At 46.2% G+C, this 26,607-nt stretch overlaps 1 protein-coding gene across 3 annotated transcripts in view; it reads right to left on the reverse strand.

Moving 5' to 3' along the window:
• sfi1 (SFI1 centrin binding protein) overlaps positions 1-26,607 on the reverse strand; it is a 209,556-nt gene that overhangs the window by 128,465 nt on the left and 54,484 nt on the right. For all 3 annotated transcript variants that reach the window (XR_011594118.1, XM_070887562.1, XM_070887563.1), the window contains exons 7-10: positions 25,592-25,709; positions 23,162-23,264; positions 8,381-8,537; positions 2,588-2,749 (exon numbers count right to left, since the gene is read on the reverse strand). Coding sequence is in view for 2 of the 3 variants with exons in the window: in XM_070887562.1 (XP_070743663.1) it covers positions 2,588-2,749; positions 8,381-8,537; positions 23,162-23,264; positions 25,592-25,709 (540 nt within the window). In the remaining variant the exon portion in view is untranslated. The remainder of the gene's footprint in view (positions 1-2,587; positions 2,750-8,380; positions 8,538-23,161; positions 23,265-25,591; positions 25,710-26,607) is intronic.

Here is a 26,607-nt window from a genome sequence, read left to right on the forward strand (position 1 = left end):
TCGGCCAGAGCTAGGGGTGGGGGAGCGGACCGGGAGGCCACTCGGCCGGAGCTAGGGGCGGGGGAGCGGACTAGGAGCCACTCGGCCGGAGCTAGGGGCGGGGGAGCGGACTAGGAGGCCACTCGGCCGGGGCTAGGGGCGGGGAGCGGACCGGGAGGCCACTCGGCCAGAGCTAGGGGCGGGGGAGCGGACCGGGAGGCCACTCGACCAGAGCTAGGGGCGGGGGAGCGGACCGGGAGGCCACTCGGCCGGGTCTAGGGGTGGGGAGCGGACCGGGAGGCCACTCGGCCGGGGCTAGGGGCGGGGAGCGGACCGGGAGGCCACTCGGCCGGGGCTAGGGGCGGGGGAGCGGACCGGGAGGCCACTCGGCCAGAGCTAGGGGCGGGGGAGCAGACCGGGAGGCCACTCGGCCAGAGCTAGGGGCGGGGGAGCGGACTAGGAGGCCACTCGGCCGGAGCTAGGGGTGGGGAGCGGACTGGGAGGCCACTCGGCCGGGGCTAGGGGCGGGGGAGCGGACCGGGAGGCCACTCGGCCTGGGCTAGGGGCAGGGAGCGGACCGGGAGGCCACTCGACCAGGGCTAGGGGCGGGGGAGCGGACCAGGAGGCCACTCGGCCAGAGCTAGGGGCGGGGGAGCGGACCGGGAGGCCACTCGGCCGGGGCTAGGGGTGGGGAGCGGACCGGGAGGCCACTCGGCCAGGGCTAGGGGCGGGGGAGCAGACCGGGAGGCCACTCGGCCAGAGCTAGGGGCGGGGGAGCGGACTAGGAGGCCACTCGGCCGGGGCTAGGGGCGGGGGAGCGGACTAGGAGCCACTCGGCCGGAGCTAGGGGCGGGGGAGCGGACTAGGAGGCCACTCGGCCAGGGCTAGGGGCGGGGGAGCGGACCGGGAGGCCACTCGGCCGGGGCTAGGTGCGGGGGAGCGGACCGGGAGGCCACTCGGCCGGGGCTAGGTGCGGGGGAGCGGACCGGGAGGCCACTCGGCCGGGGCTAGGTGCGGGGGAGTGGACAGGGAGGCCACTCGGCCGGGGCTAGGTGCGGGGGAGCGGACCGGGAGGCCACTCGGCCGGGGCTAGGGAGTGGACAGGGAGGCCACTCGGCCGGGGCTAGGGGCGGGACCAGCAAGGCACTAAGGCACTCGGGGCTGTGTGGGGGGGGGGCGGACCAACAAAGCATTCACAGCTGGGGGTAATTGGGGAGCTGGAGCGGTACCAGCAAGGCACACGAGGCGGGCAGGGGAGATGGAGCTAGACCGGCACGGGGCTCAGGGCTAGAGTCGGGCAGAGGAGCGGGACCAGCACCAGCAAGGAGCTCGGGGCAAGCAGACCGGGAGGCCCTTCGGCCTGGGATAGGAGCGAGGATCAATACGGGCATCGGAAGGGGGAACTTTAATAATTGGAGGTAAGTTGATGCAATGTGTTTTAATGTGTTGCGAGCTGGCTGTATGTTTCACTTAGCAGCCTCAGCTCGCATTGTTGCCCTGGGGGTTACCGTGGCAACACGATCTTTTGGGCGCAGATCAAGGCTCCACCCCTCAATCTAAAGGACAGGTTAGGCTTTGCCGAAATGAAGAAATCAAATGGGGAAACTTAAAATATTTTTTGGGGCGTACTTGGGCTCAAGTACACTAAAAAAAAAGCGCGTTGGTGAAAATTGAGTATTCACTAAATCCTGATATCCATGTGCCTGTTATCAGTACTTGGCTATATTTTTTTGTCCTTGTCAAATCACTGTTATATTCCAGCTCCTGGGATGAAACCAACACACGCTTGGAGTGATGTGGAATACCTGTTATACTACCGGCTGTGGTTCATCCTGCTCAGAGCTTGGCCATCCAAATTTTGCTAAAATTGTTAGGACAGTCAACTCTTTGCTAACACTAAAAAGTATCAGTGCTCCTGCTGGGAATGTTTCAAAGTTCATTTAGCAACGGTTGCAATTATACAACAACTGATGTGGAGGCAGAGCAGCCCTAGTCCACCCCACCTTGAGGGGTCTACTCCACTTCCCAGAACCTGATCTGATGGATTTCATTCTGACCGTTCTGGGTTGACACAGAAAGATGCATCATTCCTTTTTTTAGGCATATGATACAAGATTTTTTTCAAAATCCAGAATCGATCATCAGCGTCTTGGTGAAGACAGATGCTGTGGCCCTTCAAATACTTCCCCTGCAGTAAAAAAAAATGCAGAAATAAATGTATTTGGGGCAGGTGCGCTATAAAGAATAGCCATGCAGTGGTCACCATCAGTTTGTTTGTGAGCTTGTGGCTGCTGAAACCTCCCTGCACAGCCATCTCCCCTCAGGCCATGAACCAGCAGTTCTGCTGAATGATGCAAACTCAAAGCCTGAACCTGTCTCTTCTCTCTTTGCATGGTGACTGAGCAGCTGCGCATTTGGCCACATTTTCTGCTTTAGTACAGATTTTCCCTTTTATTACTGTTGCTTTATTCCATCACCTTGTCCCAAGGGATAATGTATATTTTAAACATTTTCAGTAGTTCCACTGAGCTGAAGAAGTGCCCTTGTCTCTACTAATGCTGCAACACTTAACAGATTCAAGTCTGTGGGCTTCAGGGTGAAAGGATACAGTGCCTCCAGTGGGTAAATATCCTCCGCAGAGTGCACCTCCTGGCCAAATCACTGATGTGAGTCTCACGAGCGCAGATGCTCCGTCGAAGACGCCAGGCCGAGTGCCATGAGGAGAAGGACTGCTGCACAACATAACCTGCGTATATCTGCTCAGCCACTCCTGTACGGCAGAGAATGCGAGAGTGTGAAACCAAGAGATCACTCATTTTTACAGGGCTATGAGGCACATCACCAGATCACAATGCTTCAATCAGGGTGGAAAAATAGCAATGGTTCACCCATCCAAGGTGAATAAATATCCCTCTGCAAGTGGGGGGGGGGGGGGGGGGGGGAGGGAAAAATGATCATTCATAAAGACTGAGGAATTGAACATTTTTTTTAAGGGGAGGAGGCGGTGAGAGGAGGCAGAGGAGAAGGGGGTAGGAGGGAGAGGGAGGAGGGGAGGGGGAGTAGGGGGGAATGGAGGGGGAGGAGGGCGGGGGATGGTGGGATAACAGCGGTGGAGTGGGAGGAGGTGACAGCGGTGGAGTGGGAGCTGGCGGGAGGGGGAGGAGGAGGAGGGAAGGGAGGGGGGAGGAGGGCGGGGTGACAGTGGTGAAGTGGGAGGAATGATTGAAGTTGTTGAGCACTGAAGAGGCAGGCCTATTGCACGTCATATGTGCCCCAGTCACCAGCCCATGGCTGTTGTACCAAGGTGAAAGTTAAGAGCTGGGTTAAGGGTAGGATAAGGTGAGGGTGGAGACATTAGAGACAGGCAAGGGAACGTGCATCATAGGAAAGATGAGAATGTGATCTGAAACTACGCAACCGGTGATTGTGACCCAAGAGGTGCGGTGGGAGGATCAACTGTGGATAAGAAAGCTTATGTGAATGGAGAGCTTTATGAAGAAGATCAGAGCAGTGAAATCGGAGCAGTTGGGAGAGGGTGCAGGATTAAAGTCACTGAAAAGGAGTTATCGCTTGGGGATGGGGCCTGCCTGAAGTTTGGAGTCCAACCGTGGAGCCTATTCTATGGTTCTCCTTTGGCTCCACTGGCCAGTGACATAGAGACTGTCTACAGTCAGGAGTTGGGTCTGCCATTCAGTGCGTGCCAGCTCACTCGCTGCTACAATAGTCAGTCAAGTCCCAGCTGGTTTATGAATTCCCTTCAATTTGCCTGGCTTTGAATTAGATGACACTCTAGCTTGGATTTTCCAATCAGTGCCATTTTAACACTGACAGTTGAGCGACCGAATTTATTTAATATTATTTAAAGTGTGCTACCAAGCGTGTTAATGTAACACATCAGCAGGCCGGGGCCATCAGAGGGAGCAGCGTGTTGCGGCATACCACTGCAGGGAGCAGCGCGTGCTGCTGTAGGAGGGCGACGGCTGACTGCAGCGCTGGCAGGTACAGCAGGAGCGGCGAGGTCAGGGCAAAGGAGGGGCAAGAGTTCATAGAGGGATGTGATCGGGGCCCAGGAGAGGCGAGAGTTCAGGGCCCAGCAGAGGCGAGAACCCCGGGGCAGCACGGGCCAGCTCACACTGCGATATGTGTGCGCACTAGGCCCGTGCAGCAGAGCTGGTCTCTAGTTGTCTTGAGTAATCCTTGCCAGTGGACCAAGGCCTAGCTCTGTCAAGCCCGTGTGGTGGTTGGTGTGCAACGGTCACCACACGTTAAAAAACTCCACGCACAGGCATCTTCCACCCTTCAATATGTAGTTCAGGACCTGGAATATTAGGTCCTTCATTGAAACACCTGTGAACTCATCCCTTTTCAGTGTGGAAGCACTCGTTTCGAGGGACTGCCTATGATGATGCTGATAATGTAACAGCAATCAGAACATCCAGGCTTTAGCATCTAGGCTCACACATGAAGAATAGTCATTAAAAAAATAAAGGTGCATCTGATAATTCAAACCTGAGGAGGTTGTGCGATATCAGCAAGCAAAAGGCGAAGACAATTCTTTAAATTTTACAGAAACCATTCAAGGTTCAGAAAGCAGTCACCCACAACCCATAAACAGAGGCACTCAACATTTAAAACCAGCACCCACTGAATCAGCACCCGACTCACGCTTCATTTATCCTGGTACCTCGTGCTATAATCAGCGTACAGACACACATGGGCCCCATTAATGCTCACCACTTGAATTTGTTTTAAACCGTGCATGTTCATGTTGTGCTGCTTCGCGTGCGCTCACGCAAACATGCACACACAAACAAACGCAGCTGGGATGGGGCTCGGAGAAGGAGAGCAGAGTGCAGGGAGGACTTGGGTCATCAGACTGGAATTTAGATGCCCCACACAGATTCCAAATTGAGAAATCTGGGATCAATCAGAAACGGCTCTGGGCCGCTCTCGTTGGAAGTAGCTTGAAAATAGTAACCTGGGTACGTCACAGGACAAGAGGCACAAATCTCAACTCCATTTGCCATAACCAAAATTGTCATTAATTGGAGAGCTCACATGGATAGCCAGGGTAAAAATGGAAATGTCACACTAATGCAACAAATGATTGCTCCCATGAGGCTAGGGGGAGTCCATAGGAACAGGAGGAGGCCATTCAGCCCCTCAAGCCTGCTCTGTCATTCAATTAGATCATAGCTGACCTGTACCTCAACTCCATTCACCCTTTTGATCTTCATCCCTTGACATCCTTAATTAACAAAAATCAATCGATCTCAATGCTGAGAATTGACCCCAGCATCCATAGCCTGTTTGGGGGAAGGCAATTCCAGATTCCCACCATCCTGTGTGGGGAAAAAGTGCATCCTGATTTCACTCCTGAATGGTCTGGCTCTAATTTTAAGATTATGTTCCCTGGTTCTTGATTCCCCCGACAGAGCAAATAGTTTATCTGTATCTACCCTACCCGATTCCTTTTTAGCATTTTAAACACCTCAATCAGATCACCCCTCAATCTTCCATCCTAAAGGGAATGCAAGTCTATGCAACCTAGCCTCATGATTTAACCCGCGGAGCCCACGAGTGTTATCTGGTGAATCTGCGCTGCACCCCTCCAAGGCCAATACATCTTTCCTGTACAGAAGATGCCTTTACCCTGCAGGCACATCTTAATTTGCTGTTGTGGACAAGCTCAATGCTGACACAGTCTATTATTCAGCTCCACCACTCCCTGCTCAACTCACACTGAAAACAACATACAATGAATGGTTCCCCCAACTCTCCGCCACTTCGCTTGACTCACAACTGCCTCTGTGTTGTCAGGCCTCTCTTCTGACATCCAGTCTTGGATGAGTCATAGCTTGTTCCAGCTAAACACTGGCAAGACCAAAGCCATCACCCCTCCACCCCCACAAACTTTGTTCTCTTGCCAGATTCCACTCTCTCCCTGGATGAATCAGATTATTCACAACCTCTGCATTCTGTTTGATCCTGAGCTGAGGTTCAAGTTCCATCACAAACTTCAACTAACTTCAACCACTGCAGCATTGCCCGTTTCCACCCAAACCTCAGCCCCTTCCCCGTCAAAATCCTTATCTGTGCATTTGTCACCTTCGGACTTGAGTACCACAATGCTCTCCTCGCTTGCCTCCCAACCTCCACAAACTCCAACCTGTGCGTTGCTGCACTAAGTCATGCTTGCTCATCATCCTCCTCCTCCTGGCTCCCCAACAACTCTCATTTAAAATCCTCATCTCCATATCTTGTTCCATAGCATCTTCACAACATCCTCTAGCCCTATACCCTACCTGATAATTATCCATTCCTCGGACTCTGGCCTCTTGTACAGCCCACCACCCCATTAATGGCCCCTGTGCCTGCAGCCACCTTAGACCAACTCTCTGGAATTCCCTCCTTAAAAAATCTCTGGACTTGGTCCTTTAAAAAATCTCTTACAAACCATCTTTTCAACTAAGTTTTCCACCTCTGCTAATCTCTCATGTCCCAGCTGTGCTTCCATTTTCCATGTCCTTTTATGTGAAGTGCCACGGGACATAATTCACATTGAAGTCACTGTTCACCAGTTGTTGGTGAAATGGGTATGCGCACTGTGTGGTGTGATACTGATATATACAACCCAGAAACAACTAATTGGGCTGAGTCAGCTGATCTCCGGCCACATCAGCACCAGCAGTGAGGCAGTATAAGAACATAGAAATAGGAGCAGGAGCAGGCCTTATGGCCCATCGAGCCTGCTCCGCCATTCAATATCATGACTGATCATCGACCTCAACTCCACTTTCCTGCCTGATCTCCATATCCCGGGATTCACTTCGACTCCAAAAATCTATCTATCTCAGCCTTGAATATATTCAGAGACTCAGCATCCACAGCCCTCTGTGGCAGAGAATTCCAAAGATTCACAACCCTGAGTGAAGAATTCCTCCTCATCTGTCTTAAATGGCCTTCCCCTTATCCTGAGACTATGCGCCCTAGTTCTAGACACTCCAGCCAGGGGAAACAACCTCTCAGCATCTACCCTGTCAATCCCCCTCAGAATCTTCTATGTTGCAATGAGATCACCTCTCATTCTTCTAAACACTAGCGAGTATAGGCCAATTCCACACAATCTCTCATCATAAGACAGCCCTCACATCCCAGGAACCTCCGAGGCAAGTATATCCTACCTTAGATAAGGAGACCAAAACTGTGCACAGTACTCCAGGTCCTGTACAAGAGTAGCAAGACTTCCTTACTCTTGTACTCCAACCCCCTTGCAATAAAGGGCAACATGCCATTTGCCTTCCTTATTGCTTGCTGTACCTGCATGCTCGCTTTCTGTGTTTCTTGGACAAGGACTCCCAAATCTCTCTGAACACCAACATTTATAAGTTTTTCACCATGTAAAATATATTCTGTTTTTCTATTCTTTCTACCAAAGTGAATAGCCTCACATTTCCCTACATTATACTCCACCTGCCACCTTACTGCCTACTCACTTAGTCTATCTATATTCCTTTGCAGACGCTTTGTGTTCTCCTCACAGCTTACTGTCCCACCTGGCTTTGTATCGTCAGCAAAGTTGGATACATTACACTCGGTCCCTTCATCTAGGTATTAATACAGATTGTTAATAGCTGAGGCCCCAAACATTACTCCTTGCATCACACCACTAGTTATAGCCTGCCAACCTGAGAAAGACCCATTTATCCCTATTCTCTGTTTTCTGTCTGTTAACCAATCCTTTATGCATGCTAATACATTACCTCCAATCCCTTGAGCCCTTATCTTGTGTAATAACCTTTTTTGTGGTACCTTATCAAATGTCTTTTGGAAATCCAAATATACTGCATCCACTGGTTCCCCTTTATCTACCCTACTAGTTACATCCTCAAAAAAACTCTAATAAATTTGTCAAACACGATTTTCCTTTCATAAAACCATGTTGAATCTGCCTAATTATGTCACGATTATCCAAGTCCACTGATACCACTTCCTTAACAATGGATTCCAGCATTTTCACGATGGCTGATGTAAGGCTAACTGGCCTGTAGTACCCTGTAATTGGCTTTGGTCTCTCAGGTCGGAAGGGAGGGGGATAATTTAACAGGCTATTCATGAGAGAGCCTAGACACTCATTATTCAATCTGGGCCCATCACATTGAGCCCATCCTGCCCTCACCTCAAGTCCATACATGTACACCTTCCAGAAAGAAGCAAAATGGAATGAGACAGTCCGACCAAGCATCACTATGAATGACGGACACCAATCAGCCCCGGAATTTATCAGCTTGTCACAGACACAAATTTTAACTTTGAACAGTAAAAAGTAACATCTCATAAAGCTGAGACCTTGGAAAACCAACATACACTTGGGTCTCAAATCTCCATCTTGGAAACTTACTGTATTGGCACTTCTTGTCCCTGCGAACGTTGAGGAACACCAGCCAAGCCAGCAGGGATCGCCGCAGGCATCGGCGCTGATGTATTTCTTGTGCTCGAGCCTCCCTCTCCTGCTCTTGTTGCAACAGGTGCAACATTGCATCCCACTGAAGCCAAGCCTGCACTCAAAGCAGAGAGGACACCAATTAGCTTGCACACAGACTACAGCAATAAAGTCTTCCAGCAGTCACCTATGAAATCTTCTACCTTATTACAGCTAGAATTTTAGACTGTATGACATCGTGTTGATATTTTTCACATACAGAGGCTGAACTCCAGGACATAGTCGACGTATTTACTGAGGCGTACGAAAGCATTAATAATTTGGATGAAGGAATTGAGTGTAATATCTCCAAATTTGCAGATGACACTAAACTGGGTGGCGGTGTGAGCTGTGAGGAGGATGCTAAGAGGCTGCAGGGTGATTTGGACAGGTTAGGTGAGTGGACAAATGCAGTATAATGTAGATAAATGTGAGGTTATCCGCTTTGGTGGCAAAAGCACAAAGGCAGATGTTAGATCTCTTAATTTCCAATGAAATACGAACTCCGATTGTAGTTTTAACTTTTTAATCTTGGCAGAGAGCAACAATCTGCTGGCTGATTGCCAGTTCCTTTGTCTTACTGAAACCACATGGTCAAAATGGCTGTATTTATACCTGGATCAATTTACAGAAAAGAACTCGCCTTCTTTGACCTTATTGGCTCAATTAATAGTCTCTTAACGTTTTAATTGGCTCGCTACCCAAGGTCCGAAAATGTCAAGTTGATTGATGACTTAATGCAATGTGGCCTGTGTTTTTTCACAGCCTGTCTAAATGCAGCCTGGCTGCAGAGCTTGAATTCTCTATCAGCAGAATATTATCTGAATGGCGGCAGATTAGGAAAAGGGGAGGTGCAACGGAACCTGGGTGTCATGGTTCATCAGTCATTGAAAGTTGGCATGCAGGTACAGCAGGCGGTGAAGGCGGAAAATGGCATGTTGGCCTTCATAGCTAGGGGATTTGAGTATAGGAGCAGGGAGGTCTTACTGCAATTGTACAGGGCCTTGGTGAGGCCTCACCTGGAATATTGTGTTCAGTTTTGGTCTCCTAATCTGAGGAAGGACATTCTTGCTATTGAGGGAGTGCAGCAAAGGTTCACCAGACTGATTCCAGGGATGGCTGGACTGACATATGAGGAGAGACTGGATCAACTGGGACTTTATACACTGGAGTTTAGAAGGATGAGAGGGGATCTCATAGAAACGTATAAGATTCTGATGGGACGGGACAGGTTAGATGCGGGAAGAATGTTCCCGATGTTGGGGAAGTCCAGAACCAGGGGACACAGTCTTAGGATAAGGGGTAGGCCATTTAGGACTGAGATGAGGAGAAACTTCTTCACTCAGAGAGTTGTTAACCTGTGGAATTCCCTGCCGCAGAGTTGCTGATGCCAGTTCATTGGATATATTCAAGAGGGAGTGAGATATGGCCCTTACAGCTAAAGGGATCAAGGGGTACGGAGAGAAAGCAGGAAAGGGGTACTGAGGTGAATGATCAGCCATGATCTTATTGAATGGTGGTGCAGGCTCGAAAGGCCAAATGGCCTACTCCTGCACCTATTTTCTATGTTTCTATGGGCCTTACGCTAAACATCACTAAGACAAAGATCCTCCACCAGCCTGTCCTCGCCGCACAGCACTGCCCCCCAGTCATCAAGATCCACGGCGCGGCCCTGGACAACGCTTCCCTTATCTCGGGAGCCTCCTATCAACAAAATCAGGCATTGGCGACGAGATCCAGTACCGCCTCCAGTGCGCCAGTACAGCCTTCAGTCGTCTAAGGAAAAGAGTGTTTGAAGACCAGGCCCTCAAAACTGCCACCAAGCTCATGGTCTACAGGGCTGTAGTAGTACCCGCCCTCCTGTATGACTCAGAAACATGGACCATGTATAGTAGACATCTCAAGTCGCTGAAGAAATACCACCAACGATGTCTCCGCAAGATCCTACAAATCCCCTGGGAGGACAGACGCACCAAAGTTAGTGTCCTCATTCAGGCCAATATCCCCAGCATTGAAGCACTGACCACACTTGATCAGCTCCGCTGGGCAGGCCACATAGTTTGCATGCCAGAAACGAGACTCCCAAAGCAAGTGCTCTACTCGGAACTCCTTCACGGCAAATGAACCAAAGGTGGTCAGCGAAAATGTTAGAAGGACACCCTCAAAGCCTTCCTGATAAAGTGCAACATCCCCACCAACACCTGGGAGTCCCTGGCCGAAGACCGCCCTAAGTGGAGGAAGTGCATCCGGGAGGGCGCTGAGCACCTCGAGTCTCGTCGCCGAGTGCATGCAGAAATCAAGTGCAGGCAGCGGAAAGAGCGTGCGATAAACCAGTCCCACCCACCCCTTCCCTCAATGGCTATCTGTCCCACCTGTGACAGAGACTGTGGCTCTCGTATTGGACTGTTCAGCCACCTAAGAACTCATGTTAAGAGTAGAAGCAAGTCTTCCTCGATTCCGAGGGACTGCCGATGATGATGATTTTTAAAAGGTTTGCAACATATATACAAATAAAAACTGCAAATGTGAAATTAAAACCGGAAAAGCTGAAAATACAAAACTCAGTCAGCATCTGAAAGATAAAGTTAGGTTTGTGTTCTGCACCTCCCTCAGAACTGTCCTGAAGGTATTTGAGACAATGGACTTGGAGATGAGCTAACCTCAGGTAGGGCAGCAGTAGGTGCACAATCATCAGTTTCAGCATACCAAGGCAAGAAAGGAGAAAAGCCAGGGTTCCTGGGCGGACCCAGTGACTCCTACTGGCATGTACATGTGTGGATGTCAGGTGGGGAGAGAATCGGACTCAGCTTCGACGTTCTTGTCAAATAGCCTACCGACGTTCACTACCGAGGCTCATCCATGAAGAATGGACACACGTGAGGTACAGAGGGTGCTGGTGTCCGTGAAACTGCAGCCCAGTAAGGAACAGAGGGGACAACATTGGAGGGGGAGGGAAGAAATAAAAATAAATCGAAACCAGTGAGATAAAGACAAAGGATTGCGCTCCTGTCTTGTTTAAGGGTTCTGGAATGTTCAAAATCACCGTGCCCACATTATTTAACCGGTTTCATCAGTGCTTAGCTAAACTGTTCACTGGATTGTCGATAACAGACCCCAATGCCACATACACGTGCACAAGACTGCCACCTGCTGGCTGAACACAGATCAGCATTAGCACTGAGGACATGGAGCAGTCCAGCTCATTCACTCACCCAGTCACGGTGTGGACACAAGGCATGAAAATTGGGGAGAAGGAATGAAGAATAAGGTGAAATAAATTTTGGTCCTAGCTACTGTTTAAATCTGTGACTTTTTAATGCAGCTATCGCAGAGAAAATATGAGATCTGCATTGGAAATGCAACACTGTCCTTAAAAGCTGGAATCCATTTTGCTGTTTTTCTCCTTACCAATTCTCTTCCCTCCCCTCCATCTTGCTGAAGTATGGTTCCAGAAGGTCTGGGTGACCTTGGTTACCTCACCCTAGTTTCCATGTTTCATGTCTGGGTCTGTTACTTTGAGATTTGTGACTATGCCGCCACAGAAGGATTTTGGTGAAATTCGCATTAAAAATGCTACAATAAAAGCTAAATATGATGCTGTATAGGTTGGATTGAAAGACCAGAAGAGCTGGAAATATACCTTAGGATGCAGGCAGTCTGAACCAGAGTGCTTCAAACAATAACATTTAGCTTAAGAGATTGAAGGAAAATTCGCACTTATTGAGGTGAGGTTGTTTCTTTTCATCAGGGTGTAAGAATATAGGCTTACATAGGAGGGTATTTAGAGGGACTAGGCTCGAAAGAGTTAAATAACTAAAGCTTCAGCTGGAATTTCTGTTCTGCAAAAATAAACAGCTTTTAAGCTTCCAAATCAACTTGCTGCAAGTACAGGGTGACTGATGGTCATAAGTATTTTGTTCTTGCAAGCTAATGGATGCAAGACCAGATTGAGACATGAAGCCATCTGCAGCATTATCTCTTATTCCTCCCTTGATGTCGTCAAGCGTACTAGAGAACTCTTGTTATTAGTTCAAATATAATCAAATATAATCCACTTTTATTCTTTCAATATTAAAGCTTTGCTAGATTGCAGTTTAATATTAAGTTTACTGGACTTTTAGTTTTATTTCTCCTTTATTAAAATTAGTGAAGAGAATGATGTTTAGGTTAGGATTTCTTCACAGCTGGAATAGTCATTAGTTTCAAGGTCTATAGGATGAGTCAGTAACTACAGAAACAAAGGAAGCTTGTGCTGAGGCTTAAAACAGAGATAAGAGGTTGCACCCGAATACAAGAAATAGGATTGCATCGGATATACAGCACAGAAACAGGCGATTCAGCCAACCAGTCCATGCTGGCGTTTATGCTCCACTCGAACCTCTTCCCCTCTTTCCTCATATAACTCTATCAGCATAACCCTCTATTCACTTCCCCCTCATATGCTTGTCTAGCCTCCCCTTAAATGTATCTATACTATTCGTTTCAACCACTCCTTGTGGTAGCAAGTTCCATTCTCACCACTTTTTGGGTAAAGAAGTTTCTTCTGAATTCCCTATTGAATTTCTTGGTGACTACCTTATATTGATGGTCTACAGTTATGCTCTTCCCCCCACAAGTGGACACATTCTCTCTATATCCACTCTATCATAATTTTAAAGACCTCAGCCTCCTTTTTTTCTAAAGAGAAAAGAGACGCAGCCTGTTCATCCTTTCCTGATATGTATACCCTCGCATTTCTGGTGTCATCCTTGTAAATCTTCTCTGCATCCTCTCCAGTGCCTCTATATCCTTTTTATAATATGGCGACAAAAACTGTACGCAGTACTCCAAGTGTGATCTAACCAAGATTCTATACAGGTTTAGCATAACTTCCCTACGTTTCAATTCTGTACCTCTAGAAATAAACCCTAGTGCTTGGTTTGCTTTTTTTATGGCCTTGCTAACCTGTGTCACTACTTTTAGTGATTGGTGTATTTGTACTCCGAGATCCCTTTGTTCCTCTACCCCACCTCGACTCGCACCCTGCAGGTAATAAGTGACCTCCTTATTCTTCCTACCAAAATGTAATACCTCACATTTATCTGTATTAAACTTCACTTGCCAATGATATGCTCATTCTGCAAGTTTATTAATGTCCTCCTGTAATTTGTTGCAGTTCTCCTCAGTATTGACTATCACTCCCAATTTGGTGTCATCCACAAATTTAAAAATTGTATTTTTGATTCCAAAGTCTAAATCGTTAATATAAATTGTGAACAACGGTGGTCCCTGCACTGAGCCTTGTGGAACACCACTACCCACCTTCTGCCACTGTGAATAGCTACCCTTTACCCCTACTCTCTGCTTTCTGTCTGGAAGCCAGTTAGTTGTCCCCTGACTCCGCATTCTCTGATCTTGATCATCAGTCTATTATGGGCTACCTTATCGAAGACCTTTTGAAAATATAGATAAATTACATCTACTACATTACCATTGTCTACTCTCTGTTACCTCCTCAAAAAATTCAATCAAGTTGGTCAAGCAAGACTTTCCCTTTTAAAATCCATGCCGACTATTCATTATTATATTTTTGGTTTCTAGATGGTCTTCTATTTCCTCCTTTAGGAGGGATTCCATTATTTTTCCTACCACCGATGTTAAGCTGACTGGTCTATAATTCCCTGGACATGTTCTATCCACTTCTTAAATATAGGTATTACGTTAGCTATCCTCTGGCACTGCGCCTTTTTCTAACAAATTAATACGCATAGTAATGCCTCTACTATCTCTTCCTTAGATTCTTTTAAAATGTGTGGATGCAATCCATCCAGATCTGGGGTTCTATCCTCTGAGTTTGATTAAGTTTATTTAATATAACCCCTCTTTTCATTTTAAATGCACTTCTCTCATTACTAATCTCATCGTCCAATGTCATGTCCACCTGTTCTATCTCCCTGGTAAATACTGAAGCAAAATAATGATTTAATATTTCTGCCATCTCTCTATTGTTACCTGTAGTATTATCCTGTCTATCCCTTAATGGCCCTGTTCCCATCCCAACCTTCCTTTTTCTATTGATATGTCTGTAAAATATATTATTTTGTTTTATGTTTCATGGTAATTTAATTTCATAGTACCTCTTTGCCTTCCTAATTGTTTTTTTTGACTTCGCTCCGAATCTCTTCGTATTCTTCCTGATCATCCACTCCCCTGCTGTCTATGTACTTAATGTATGGCTCATTACTTACCCTCAATTGTTCCCTTATAAGAACAGAAGAAGTAGGAACAGGAGTAGGCCATATGGTCCCTCGAGCCTGCTCCGCCATTCAATAAGATCATGGCTGATCCGAACATGGACTCAGCTCCACTACTCTGCCCGCTTCCCATAACCCCTTATCGTTTAAGAAACTGTCTATTTCTGTCTTAAATTTATTCAATGTCCCAGCTTCCACAGCTCTCTGAAGCAGCGAATTCCACAGATTTACAACCCTCAGAGAGGAAATTTCTCCTCATCTGTTTTAAATGGGCGGCCCCTTATTCTAAGATCATGTCCTCTAGTTCTAGTCTCCCCCATCAGTGGAAACATCCTCTCTGCCTCCACCTTGTCAAGCCCCCTCATAGGGCCAAAATTTCCCCAATCCTTTTTTTCGGTGCACTAACCAGAGATGCGGCAACTTTGTGCACTGAAAACGGCGCCGAAAAACTTACTCACGATTCTGGCCGCTCTGCTGTGTCCCGGGTCCTGGCACGGCGCTCCTCGTGGAGTACAGGGCGGAGCTACAGCTCTGCGCCGAAAACAGTGCCGGCAGCTGCGCGCGCGCGCAGTAGAGCGGTCGCGCATGTGCAGCAGCGCCGTCCCATGATTGTGATGATGATGATGCCTGTAGAACGTGTCCAGCCCCTATCCCAGGCCGAATGACCTGCTGCACAGGCCGGTCGCTGAGGGCTTCAAGAAACAGATTGGTGTGACTGAGTTTTGATCGGGGCGAGAGAGGGGGGGGGGGGCGGAGAGGTTGGTCTTCTTTGGCTGCAGTCTAGTGGTTTGGACCGAGGATAGCTTGTCGTGTACTGACGTCGCTTGCCATGCTGGACTGGCTTTGCGTTCGTTTGGTTGGGTGGCGGTCTTGTCATGTTAAAGAAGTACATATACAGTGACAGCCATGTGCTTAAGCTACATCCCATCCTGTGTATCAATAAATAACCAGCAACATGCAGTTAGGTTGTATTATGCATCATTTGTGTGTGAAGCTCTTTGAAGAGGCCAGTGCGCAAAAAGGGAAAATGGGCAAAAATGGAAAGAATTCCCGCCTGAAAAGGGTTGAAAGTCGGTGGGGCGGCAGCCACGTTCTCCCTCCCCTATTCCAGGTCGAAGGTAGGATTTACTTCAACGCTTTATTTGTTAATTTAATTATTTATCTCAGTTCTTTAGTTTTTATTGAATGGCTATTACTGCTTGTGTTTTGTTTGGTGCCTGGTGGTGCTTGAAATGTTGTTTAGGTGCAGGGTTTCTTCTTTTGTTTTATTTTTTATTTATTGATTGCTTATTACTTTGGTCTTGTTGCTTTAGGTGCAGGGTTGCTTCTATTTTATTTGTTAATTAATTGCTTATTACTTTTTGTGCTTGGTGATGCTTACTTCCACCGATTCCTTAACTGTAAGTAAAGTCTGTGCGGACAAAAGTGGACACATACGCTGCCCTAAGTTAGTTTAGTACAACTTTTTTCTGGCCAAATTGGCATAAATGGTGTAAGTGGCTGGGAACACCCCCTTTTGAAAAAAAACTGACCTAACAAAAAACTTAACTAACTCACTTACACTGGCGCAAATTAAATGGCCATATTTGCAACTTAAAAGATACACCAGAAAAATCAAGTTACACCAAAAAAAACGGTGCAACTCATGGGGAAATTTGGGCCCATAATCTTATACGTTTCGATAAGAACACTTCTCATTCTTCTGAATTCCAATGAGTAGAGGCCTAACCTACTCAACCTTTCCTCATAAGTCAACCCCCTCATCCCCGGAATCAACCAAGTGAACCTTCTCTGAACTGCCTCCAAAGCAAGTATATCCTTTCGTAAATATGGAAACTAAAACTGCACCAATACCCTGTATAGCTGTAGCAAGACTTCCCTGCTTTTATACTTCATCCCCTTTGCAATAAAGGCCAAGATACCATTGGTCTTCCTGATCACTTGCTGTACCTGCATACTATCCTTTTGTGTTTCATGCACAAGTACCCCCAGGTCCCGCTGTACTGCAGCACTTTGCGATCTTTCTCCATTTAAATAATAACTTGCTCTTTGATTTTTTTCTGCCAAAGTGCATGACCTCACACTTCCAACATTAAACTCCATCTGCCAAATTTTTACCCACTCACAAAGCCTGTCTATGTTCTTTTGAATATTTTTTGTGTCCTCCTCACACATTGCTTTTCTTCCCATCTTTGTATCATCAGCAAACTTGGCTACGTTACACTCAGTCCCTTCTTCCAAGTCATTAATATAGATTGTAAATAGTTGGGGTCCCAGCACTGATCCCTGCGGCACTCCACTAGTTACTGGTTGCCAACCGGAGAATGAACCATTTATCCTGACTCTGTTTTCTGTTAGTTAGCCAATCCTCTATTCATGCTAATATATTACCCCCAGCCCCGTGAACTTTTATCTTGTGCAATAACCTTTTATGTGGCACCTTGTCAAATGCCTTCTGGAAGTCCAAATACAGCACATCCACTGGTTCCCCTTTATCCACCCTGTTCGTTACATCTTCAAAGAACTCCAGCAAATTTGTTAAACATGACTTTGCCTTCATAAATCCATGCTGACTCTGCCTGACCGAATTTTGCTTTTCCAAATGTCCTGCAACTGCTTCTTTAATGATGGACTCCAACATTTTCCCAACCACAGACGTTAGGCTAACTGGTCTATAGTTTCCTGCTTTTTGTCTGCCTCCTTTTTTAAATAGGCCTGTTACATTTGCAGTTTTCCAATCTGCTGGGACCTCCCCAAAATGCAGGGAATTTTGGTAAATTACAACCAACGCATCCACAATCCCTGCCGCTACTTCTCTTAAGACCCTAGGATGCAAGCCATCAGGTCCAGGAGATTTATCTGCCTTTAGTCCCATTATCTTTCAGTGATTGTGATTGTGTTAAGTTCCTCCCCCGCATAACCCCTAGACTATCCACTGTCGGAATATTGTTAGTGTCCTCTACCATAAAGACTGATACAAAATATTTGTTCAGAGTTTCTGCCATCTCCATGTTCCCCATTACTAATTCTGCTTGATTGTATTATGATTTTCTAAATGTCCTGCTCCTACTTCCATAATAATGGTTTCCAGCATTTTCCCAATGACAGATGTTAGGCTAACTGGCCTACAGTTTCCTGCTTTCTGTCTCCCTCCTTTTTTAAATAGGGGCATTACATTTACGGTTTTCCAATCCACTAAGACCTTTCCAGAATCTAGGGAATTTTGGAAGATTACAACCAAAGCATCCATTATCCCTGCACTTCTTTTACAACCCGAAGATGCAGCCCTTCAGGTCCAGGGGACTCATCAGCCTTTTAGTTTGTCTAGTACTTTTTCTCTAGTGATAATGATTGTTTCAATTTCCTCCCTCTCTTCTGCCCCCCGATTTTCCACTATTGTTGGTATGCTTTTAGTGTCTTCTACCGTGAAGACAGATACAAAATATTTGTTCAGCCATTTCCTTATTTCCCATTATTAATTCACCAGTCTCATCCTCTAAGGGACCAACAGTTACTTCAACTACTCTCTTCCTTTTTATATACTTGTAGAAGCTCTTACTGTCTGTTTTTATCATCATCATCACAAGCGGACCCTTGAACGAGGATGACTTGCTTCCACACCAAAAGGGATGAGTTCACAGATATTTCAATGGAGGCCCCGATATTCCAGTCCTGAACTCCAGAGGTGGAAGATGCCTGTGTGTGGATTTTTAAAAAACTTGTGGTGACCGTTGCACACCAGCCACCACACGGGCTTGACAGAGCTAAGCCTTTATCCAGTGGCAAGAGTAAACCAGGACGACTGGAGATCTACTCTGCTGCACGGACCTTGTGCGCACACATATCGCAGTGTGGGCTGGCCCATGCTGCCCCTGGGCCCTCAGCTCTTCTGGGCCCCGCACTTTCATTTGCCGCACCTCTGCCACGATCTCTCACCGTTCCTCCGCCGTGATCTCTCGCTGCTCCTCCACCACAAAACATTCACTGCACTTCAGCCGCAATCTCTCACCGCACCTCCGCACCAAACATTCGCCGCACCTCCATCATGATCTCTTGCCGCTCATCCACCCCAACCTTCGCGCTCCTCCACTGTGCCTGGGCCCTGCCGATGTCCCTGCCCACGCTCTAACCGGCGACCTGGGCCTTGATGACGTCACCCGAAGTCATCGCACACTTGGGTCGACTTGCGCTGGAAGTTGTGGTGATCTCCCCACAATGTTGTAGGGTCTACGCTCGCTCTTTTATGCTCCCGACCTGTTTGGTGCCCTCTCACAGGTCGGGGTAGCCTGTTTTTATACTGCTTGCTAGTTTACTCTCCATCTATTTTCACCCGCTTTATTTTATTTTAGTCATATTTTGTTGGTTTCTAAAAATTTTCCCAATCTCCTAACCTACCACTAATCTTAGCAACATTGTATGCCTTTTCTTTCAATTTGATACTATCCTTAACTTCCTTAGCCATGGATGGTTCATTCTTCTCGTGGAGTCTTTCTTTCTCAATAGAATATATCTTTGTTGAAAATTATGAAATCCACGACGAAGCCTTGGACAACGTGGACCATTTCACATACCCTGGGAGCCTAGTGTCAACAAAGGCGGACGTCGATGACGAAGTCCAACATCGCCTTTAGTGTGCCAGTGCAGCCTTCAGTCACCTGAGGAAGAGTGTGTTTGAAGACCAGGACCTCAAACCCGGCACCAAGCTCATGGTCTACAGAGCAGTATGATTCCTGCCCTCCTATATGCCTCAGAGACATAGACTATGTGCAGCAAGCACCTCAAAGCACTGGAGAAGAACCACTAACGCTGCCTCCACAAGATCCTACAAATCCATTGGCAGGATAGGTGCACCAACGTCAGTGTTCTCGCTCAGGGCAACATCCCCAGCATCGAAGCACTGACCACGCTCAATCAGCTCCGTTGGGTGGGCCACGTCGTCCGCATGCCCGATAAGAGACTCCCAAAACAAGCGCGCTACTCGGAGCTCCGACATGGCAAGCGAGCCCCAGATGGGCAGAGGGAACGCTTCAAGGACATCCTCAAAGCCTCCTTGAAAAAGTGCAACATCCCCACCGACACCTGGGAATCCCTGGCCCAAGACCGCACAAAGTGGAGGAAAAACATTCGGGAAGGCATCGAACACCTTGAGTCTCTATGCCGAGAGCAAGCTGAAACCAAACCAAGCAAGGCATCCCAAGCACCCCACCCACCCGTTCCTTCAACCACCATCTGCCCCACCTGTGACAGAGACTGTAGGTCCCGCATTGGACTCATTAGCCACATGAGAACTCATTTTTAGCGTGGAAGCAAGTCATCCTTGATTCCAAGGGACTGCCTAAGAAAACTTCTTAAATGTCTGCCACTGCTTATCTACTGTCTGACCTTTTAATCTATTTTCCCAGTCCTCTTTAGCCAACTCTGTCTTCATACCTTTGCAATTGCCTTTATTTAGGTTTAAGACAATAGTTTCAGACCCAAGTTTCTCATCCTCAAACTGAATGTGAAATTCAATCATGTTATGATCACTTTTCACTAGAGGATCCTTTACTATGAGATCATTAATTAATCCTGTCTCATTACATAAAATAGCTTGTTTCCTAGTTGGTTCCACAACATATTATTCTAAGAAACTGTCTCGAATACACTCTATGAACTCGTCCTTAAGGCTACCATTGGCAATTTGATTTGTCCAATCCATATGAAGATTGAAGTTGCCCACGATTATTGCAGTACCTCTTTTACAAGCCCCCATTATTTCTTGATTTATACTCTGTCCTACAGTGTCCTAGCTACCGTTAGGGGGCCTATAGACTACATCCACCAGTGACTTCTTTCCCTTGCTATTTCTTATCTCCACCCAAACTGATTCTACATCTTGATCTTCCGAGCCAAGATCATTTCTTACTACTGCACTGATCTCATCCTTTATTAACAGAGCTACCCCACCTCCTTTTCCTTTCTGTTTATCCTTCCGAATTGTCAAATAGCCCTGAATGTTTAGTTCCCAGCCTTAGTCACCTTGCAACCACGTTTCTGTAATGGCTATCAGATCATACCCATTTATTTCTATTTGTGCCATTAAATCATCTATCTTGTTACAAATGCTAAGTGTATTCAGATAAAGAGCCTTTAATTTTGTCTTTTTACCATTACTATTTTTCCCTACTCTGACCCTATTTGCTAGTGCACTCTTATGTTAATACGCTCTGTCCCTTCCTGTCACACTCTGGTTATCGGTTAACATTACCAATATCGCTACTATGCCCTATTGCCTTGTCCTTACTCTTTAACTTTCTAAATTTCCCCTCAGCTGACGAGACGCCTTGCCCCCGCCCCCCCCCAATTTTTAGTTTAAAGCCCTATCTACAGCCCTAGTTATTCGATTCACCAGGACGCTGGTCCCAGCCCGGTTTAAGTGGAGCCCGTCCCGACGGAACAGCTCCCTCTTTCCCCAGTACTGGTGCCAGTGCCTCATGAATTGAAACCCCTTCTTCCCACACCACTTTGAACCACGCATTTAATTCTCTGATCTGCTTGACCCTATGCCAATTTGCGTGTGGCTCAGGTAGTAATCCAGAGATTATTACCCTGGAGGTTCTGCTTATTAATTTAGACCCAAGCTGCTCAAACTCCCTCAGCAGAACCTCTTTCTTAGTTCTACCCATGTCACTGGTTCCTACATGGACCACGACAACTGGATTCTCCCCTCCCACTCCAACTTCTTCTCCAGCCACGAGGAGATATCCTTAAACCTGGCAACACAACAACTGGAACTCCGTGTCGCGGCTGCAGAGAATAGTATCTATCCCCCTGAATATACTCTGCACTGCAATGTTTAATTCCCAGTCCTGATTTTTCTGTAGCCATGTCTCAGTAATCCCTACTATGTCTGGTTCCTCACAATGCATAACTGTCTCCAGCTCGCCTGTTTTATTACAGACACTGTGTGCATTGCTGTACAGACAGTTTAACTAATTTTTAAATAGGATTTCCTCTCACTTTATGTTTAACCATCTTTTTAGACTCCTGCTCTATAACTCTATTTATTCCCTTGCCATCAATGTCCCCTCTTACTTTATTCTTTCTATTCCTGTTCTGTTTATATTTAGGCTGGTTACCTTTCTTGTAGATCCCTCCCCCCATCTTACTAGTTTAAAGCCTGCTCCGCCATTCAATATCATTGCTGATCTTGTACATCAACTCTATATTCCCACCCTATCCCCATGTCCCTCGAGTCCCTTAGTGCCCAAAAATTTATCAATCTCAGTCTTGAATATACTCATGGACTGAGCATCCACAGTCCTCTGGGGTAGAGAATTCCAAAGATTCACCATCCAAGACAGTGTCTGGACCTGGACATGAACCTGTGATTGGGCAGAATGAGGCGAATATTGTTTTTTGAGGTACAATCTTGGGGACTTGAACCTCTCAGAGTAGAGGATTGAGCTGAAGGTGCGACGACAGGGTGCATAAAGTGCGTGGAATAAATGTTATGGCTTTTACCCAAGGGACAAGGGGTAATATCATTCTCAAATGTGCCTTGTAAACTACTACTTCTTGCTTATGCCTGAATAAAAGTCATAACCATTACCAGTAAGGTGTCAGTGTCAAACAATTGAATAGACAGTCCAAAAGGGCTTCAACAAAGCCAAGCATCAGGTGTTTGATAATATATTAGGAGACTGGATAGTCAGTCTAATTGATGGATATATTGGGAAATCTCTAAATTGGGAAGTCCGAGACCTTGCCCTTTCACTTAGAGGGCCTCTACTTAAACCACTCCCTGTGTGAAAGCACTCCATACTCCAACAATTTCATTCAAAGAAATTAAATTCAATTAAATTAATCGGGCAGCCATTCATTTTGCTTCTTTAAAGTGCTCTGTGTTATTAATCCTATGAGTAATGCATTGGTATGAGAGCAGATCACCCCAGTGGCTCAGTAAATGAATTGTACTGTACAATAAGAGACTCCCTCAACGTGAATTGCAGTAGGGGCGCTGTCACTTGGCTCAACACCTCCTGTCTGCAGAAGTGGAAAATATTCAGGCAAGGTTCTCACTCCTGATTATCATCCAATGTCCCCCTGCTGGAAAGTGCCTGTGAGTGGACAACAGCCCAACACAGGAGTACTCAGCCATGATATCCTCTGTGGCCCTCTGCTGACACTCACTGCCTAGCCTCATATTATGACCACTTTGCGAGGTCTCAGTGTGACTGGTGCCCTTGGAACTGTACTCTTAAGTGTTGATTGGAAGGGACAAAGATGAAAACAAACAATGAATATTCTACAAATGCCACACAATTTTATGCAATTTGAACATTATAAACATGGGCAAAAAACACCAGATGTATGCTGTGCGCATATTCAAAAAAAGCAGGTATGTGTAACACAAAGAGCACAAATTTCCTAAACATTATGGTGTACAAATCATCAAGACACATGAAAAATCTGCCCTCACACCTACCCTGTGGAGTAAGGTTCCTGCCCAATGCTGCATTGCTGAGCCATCCATTTTGCGATTTTTTTCCTTTCTCTCCAACTGTTTGGTCCAAATGGACCACACGACCCTAGCAAGAAACAGTACTGGTTAACATGAAAAGTTCCTCCATTAATACTTGATCTCAAGTGGGCTAGGCAGCTATTTATAGACTACATCAAATATTGAGAAAGACGTCCAAAATTAGATCTATTGAAAGTTCAAAGAGATCTGTAGGAGCAACAGGTCTGTAACGATGGAGAACTTAGATTATCCAGAAATAGCCTGGGATAACAATAATGGTGATGGACTAAACGGGGAGGGATTTGTAGAGTGCATTCAGCACTGTATTACAAGTGCAATGAGATATGTGGCACTGACCTTGGTTCCTAGCAATAAATGGGGACAAGTAGTGACCTGAAGGCAGGAAACCCTCATCCATGCTTTTGTTATCTCCAGACCAAAAGCTCTCCTGGCCGGCCTCAGCTTTCACCCTCCATAAACGTAAGCTCATCCAAAACTGTTGCCTGTATCCTAACTCTCACCAAGTCCCACTCACCCATCACCACTGTGCTCACTGACCTACATTGGCTTCCAGCCAATTAATACCTCGATTTGAAAATTCTTGTTTTCGTATTCAAATCCCTTCATAGCCTCACTCTCTCTATCTCTGTAACCACCTACAATCCTCCTAAGTCTCTGCGTTCCTCCAATTCTGGTTTCTTGTGCATCCCCCACTTCCTACACCCGACAATTGGCAGCCATGCCTTCAGCTGTCTAAGCCCTAAGCTCTCAAATTCTCCTCTAAACCACTCCACCCCTCTTCCCTCCCTTGAGATGCTCCTTAAAACCTACCTGTTCGAAAAGCTCCTTCTTTGGCTCTATGTCAATTTTTGTCGGATTGAGCTTCTGTGAAGTGAAGCGTTTTACTGTTAAAGGCACTATATAAATGCAAGTTGCTGTTGAGAACAATTAGAAGTCAGTGATCCTAACATAATTAGGTTTGCAGTCAAAATGACAAAGAAAAACCTCAATCAAAAACAAAGCTGTTGCATTGGAAAAGGGCAAATCTACAAAGATGAAAAGGAACCAACTCTGATTAGTTGGATATAAATGTAAACAACAGTGGGGAATATTTAAATTATGTCATTGGAAGGGTACGCTCCAAGAATCTCCTGACTAGTGTAAAGATGAGTTATACTCTGAATTTGACGCTTGCTATAATTGGCCAGCTTCAGTGTATATTGATGAATCCCACTCTTGGTGTATCTGACCTGGTTTCAGTGTATACTGATAAATCTGACCTTTGGTGTATCTGACCTGGTTTCAGTACATACTGATAAATCCCACCTTTGGTGTATCTGACCTGGTTTCAGTATGTACTGATAAGTCCCACCGTGGTCTATCTGACCTGGTTTCAGTGTATACTGATAAATCCCACCCTTGATGTATCTGACCTGGTTTCAGTGCATAGTGATATACATCAAGGGTGGGATTTCTGACCTGGTTTCAGTGCATAGTGATAAATCCCACCCTTGGTGTATCTGACCTGGTTTCATTGTATACTGATAAATCCCACCCTTGATGTATCTGACCTGGTCTCAGTGTATACTGATAAATCACACCTTTGGTGTATCTGACCTGGTTTCAGTTTATACTGATAAATCTGATCCTTGGTGTATCTGACCTGGTTTCAGTGTATACTGATAAATCCCATCTTGGTGTATCTGACCTGGTTTCATTGTATACTGATAAATCCCACCCTTGATGTATCTGACCTGGTCTCAGTGTATACTGATAAATCCCACCCTGGGTGTATCTGACCTGGCTTCCATGTACACTGATAAATCCCACCCTTGATGTATCTGACCTGGTTTCAGTGCATAGTGATAAATCCCACCCTTGGTGTATCTGACCTGGTTTCCATGTACACTGATAAATCCCATCCTTGATGTATCTGACCTGGTTTCAGTGTATACTGATAAATCAGACCTTTGGTGTATCTGACCTGGTTTCAGTGTATACTGATAAATCCCACCGTTGGTGTATCTGACCTGGTTTCAGTGTATACTGATAAATCTGACCTCTGGTGTATCTGACCTGGTTTCAGTGTATACTGATAAATCCCACCTTTGGTGTATCCGACCTGGTTTCAGTGTATACTGACAAATCTGACCTCTGATATATCTGACCTGGTTTCAGTGTATACTGATAAATCCCACCTTTGGTGTATCTGACCTGGTTTCAGTGTATACTGATAAATCCCACCCTTGGTGTATCTGACCTGGTTTCAGTGTGTACTGATGCTGACACTAGGTGGCTGAAGTAAATTGTCCTGTGTTTTAGCACCAACATTCCTCAGTTCATTAAACACAAAATGTAATTGAAATATTGTAACAATTGTTGGCGTGCGCTCACCGAGAGCCTGTTTTTACACGGAATCCTTGCGCCTCAGCCTGCATCATATGCTTGGTTTTACGTATGTGCATGTACAAGGACCAGTGGATCCAGATCTTCCGCAGCATCTGAGAGCGAGCTGAAGGAAACAGAAATGAACATCGGTAAATAAGCTCAAATTTAACCAGGACAGATGCAAACTGCCGATAGCAAACCTATGCTCAATATTTAGAAAGAACCAGTGATATACATTTCTTTTTTTAACCGGATAACAGCACATGGGACAGGATGGCCACAAGTTAGGTAGCTTTGCTCTTTGGCCAAGGTACACAATTTAGCACAAATTCACTGGCACAAGAAGGCCTGGTGTAGGAATGGAACTTGGAAGACGTGGACCAATTGGCTCTTTATAGGAACACAGGAATGCCAGTTAAATGTTAATGCGAGCAAGCAGCTTAATGTCCAAATAGCTCTCTGGAAACATCCTAAAACTTGGGTTTATATCTGGTGATGGGTTCTGATTGAATAAATAAGGAGAAACTGTTTTTCCACTGGCTGGAGAGTTGGTATCCACAGAACCCAGAAAAGAACCAGAGGGAAGATGAAAAGATTTTTTTTTTAAAAACACAGCAAGTTGCTGTGATCTAGAATACACTGCTTCAAAGGGTGCTGGAAGATGATTCAATAATGACTTTCAAAAGGGAGCTGGATACATACTTGAAAAGTAAAAAAATTGCAGGACAATGGGGAAAGAGCAGCGAAATGGGACTATTTGGATAGCTCTTTCAAAGAGCTGGTATAGGCACAATGGGTCGAATGGCCTCCTTCTGTGCTGTATTCAATGACTCTTGGTGCACTGCACTTGGTGCGAGCCAAACAATAAGAGACTACGGGGCAAAATTTGGTACCATCCCGTTTGGAGTAACAGCCGCGAGGTGGGAATTCCCCGTAACCTATATTAGGCTTACTGCCCCAAAGAGTAAGTGGAGGACAAAATATCATGCTCCACTTTCTCTCGAATATCGTGCCCCACCTCC

This window comes from Pristiophorus japonicus, chromosome 8, assembly GCF_044704955.1.
Source record: "Pristiophorus japonicus isolate sPriJap1 chromosome 8, sPriJap1.hap1, whole genome shotgun sequence".
NCBI classification, from domain to species: domain Eukaryota; kingdom Metazoa; phylum Chordata; class Chondrichthyes; family Pristiophoridae; genus Pristiophorus; species Pristiophorus japonicus.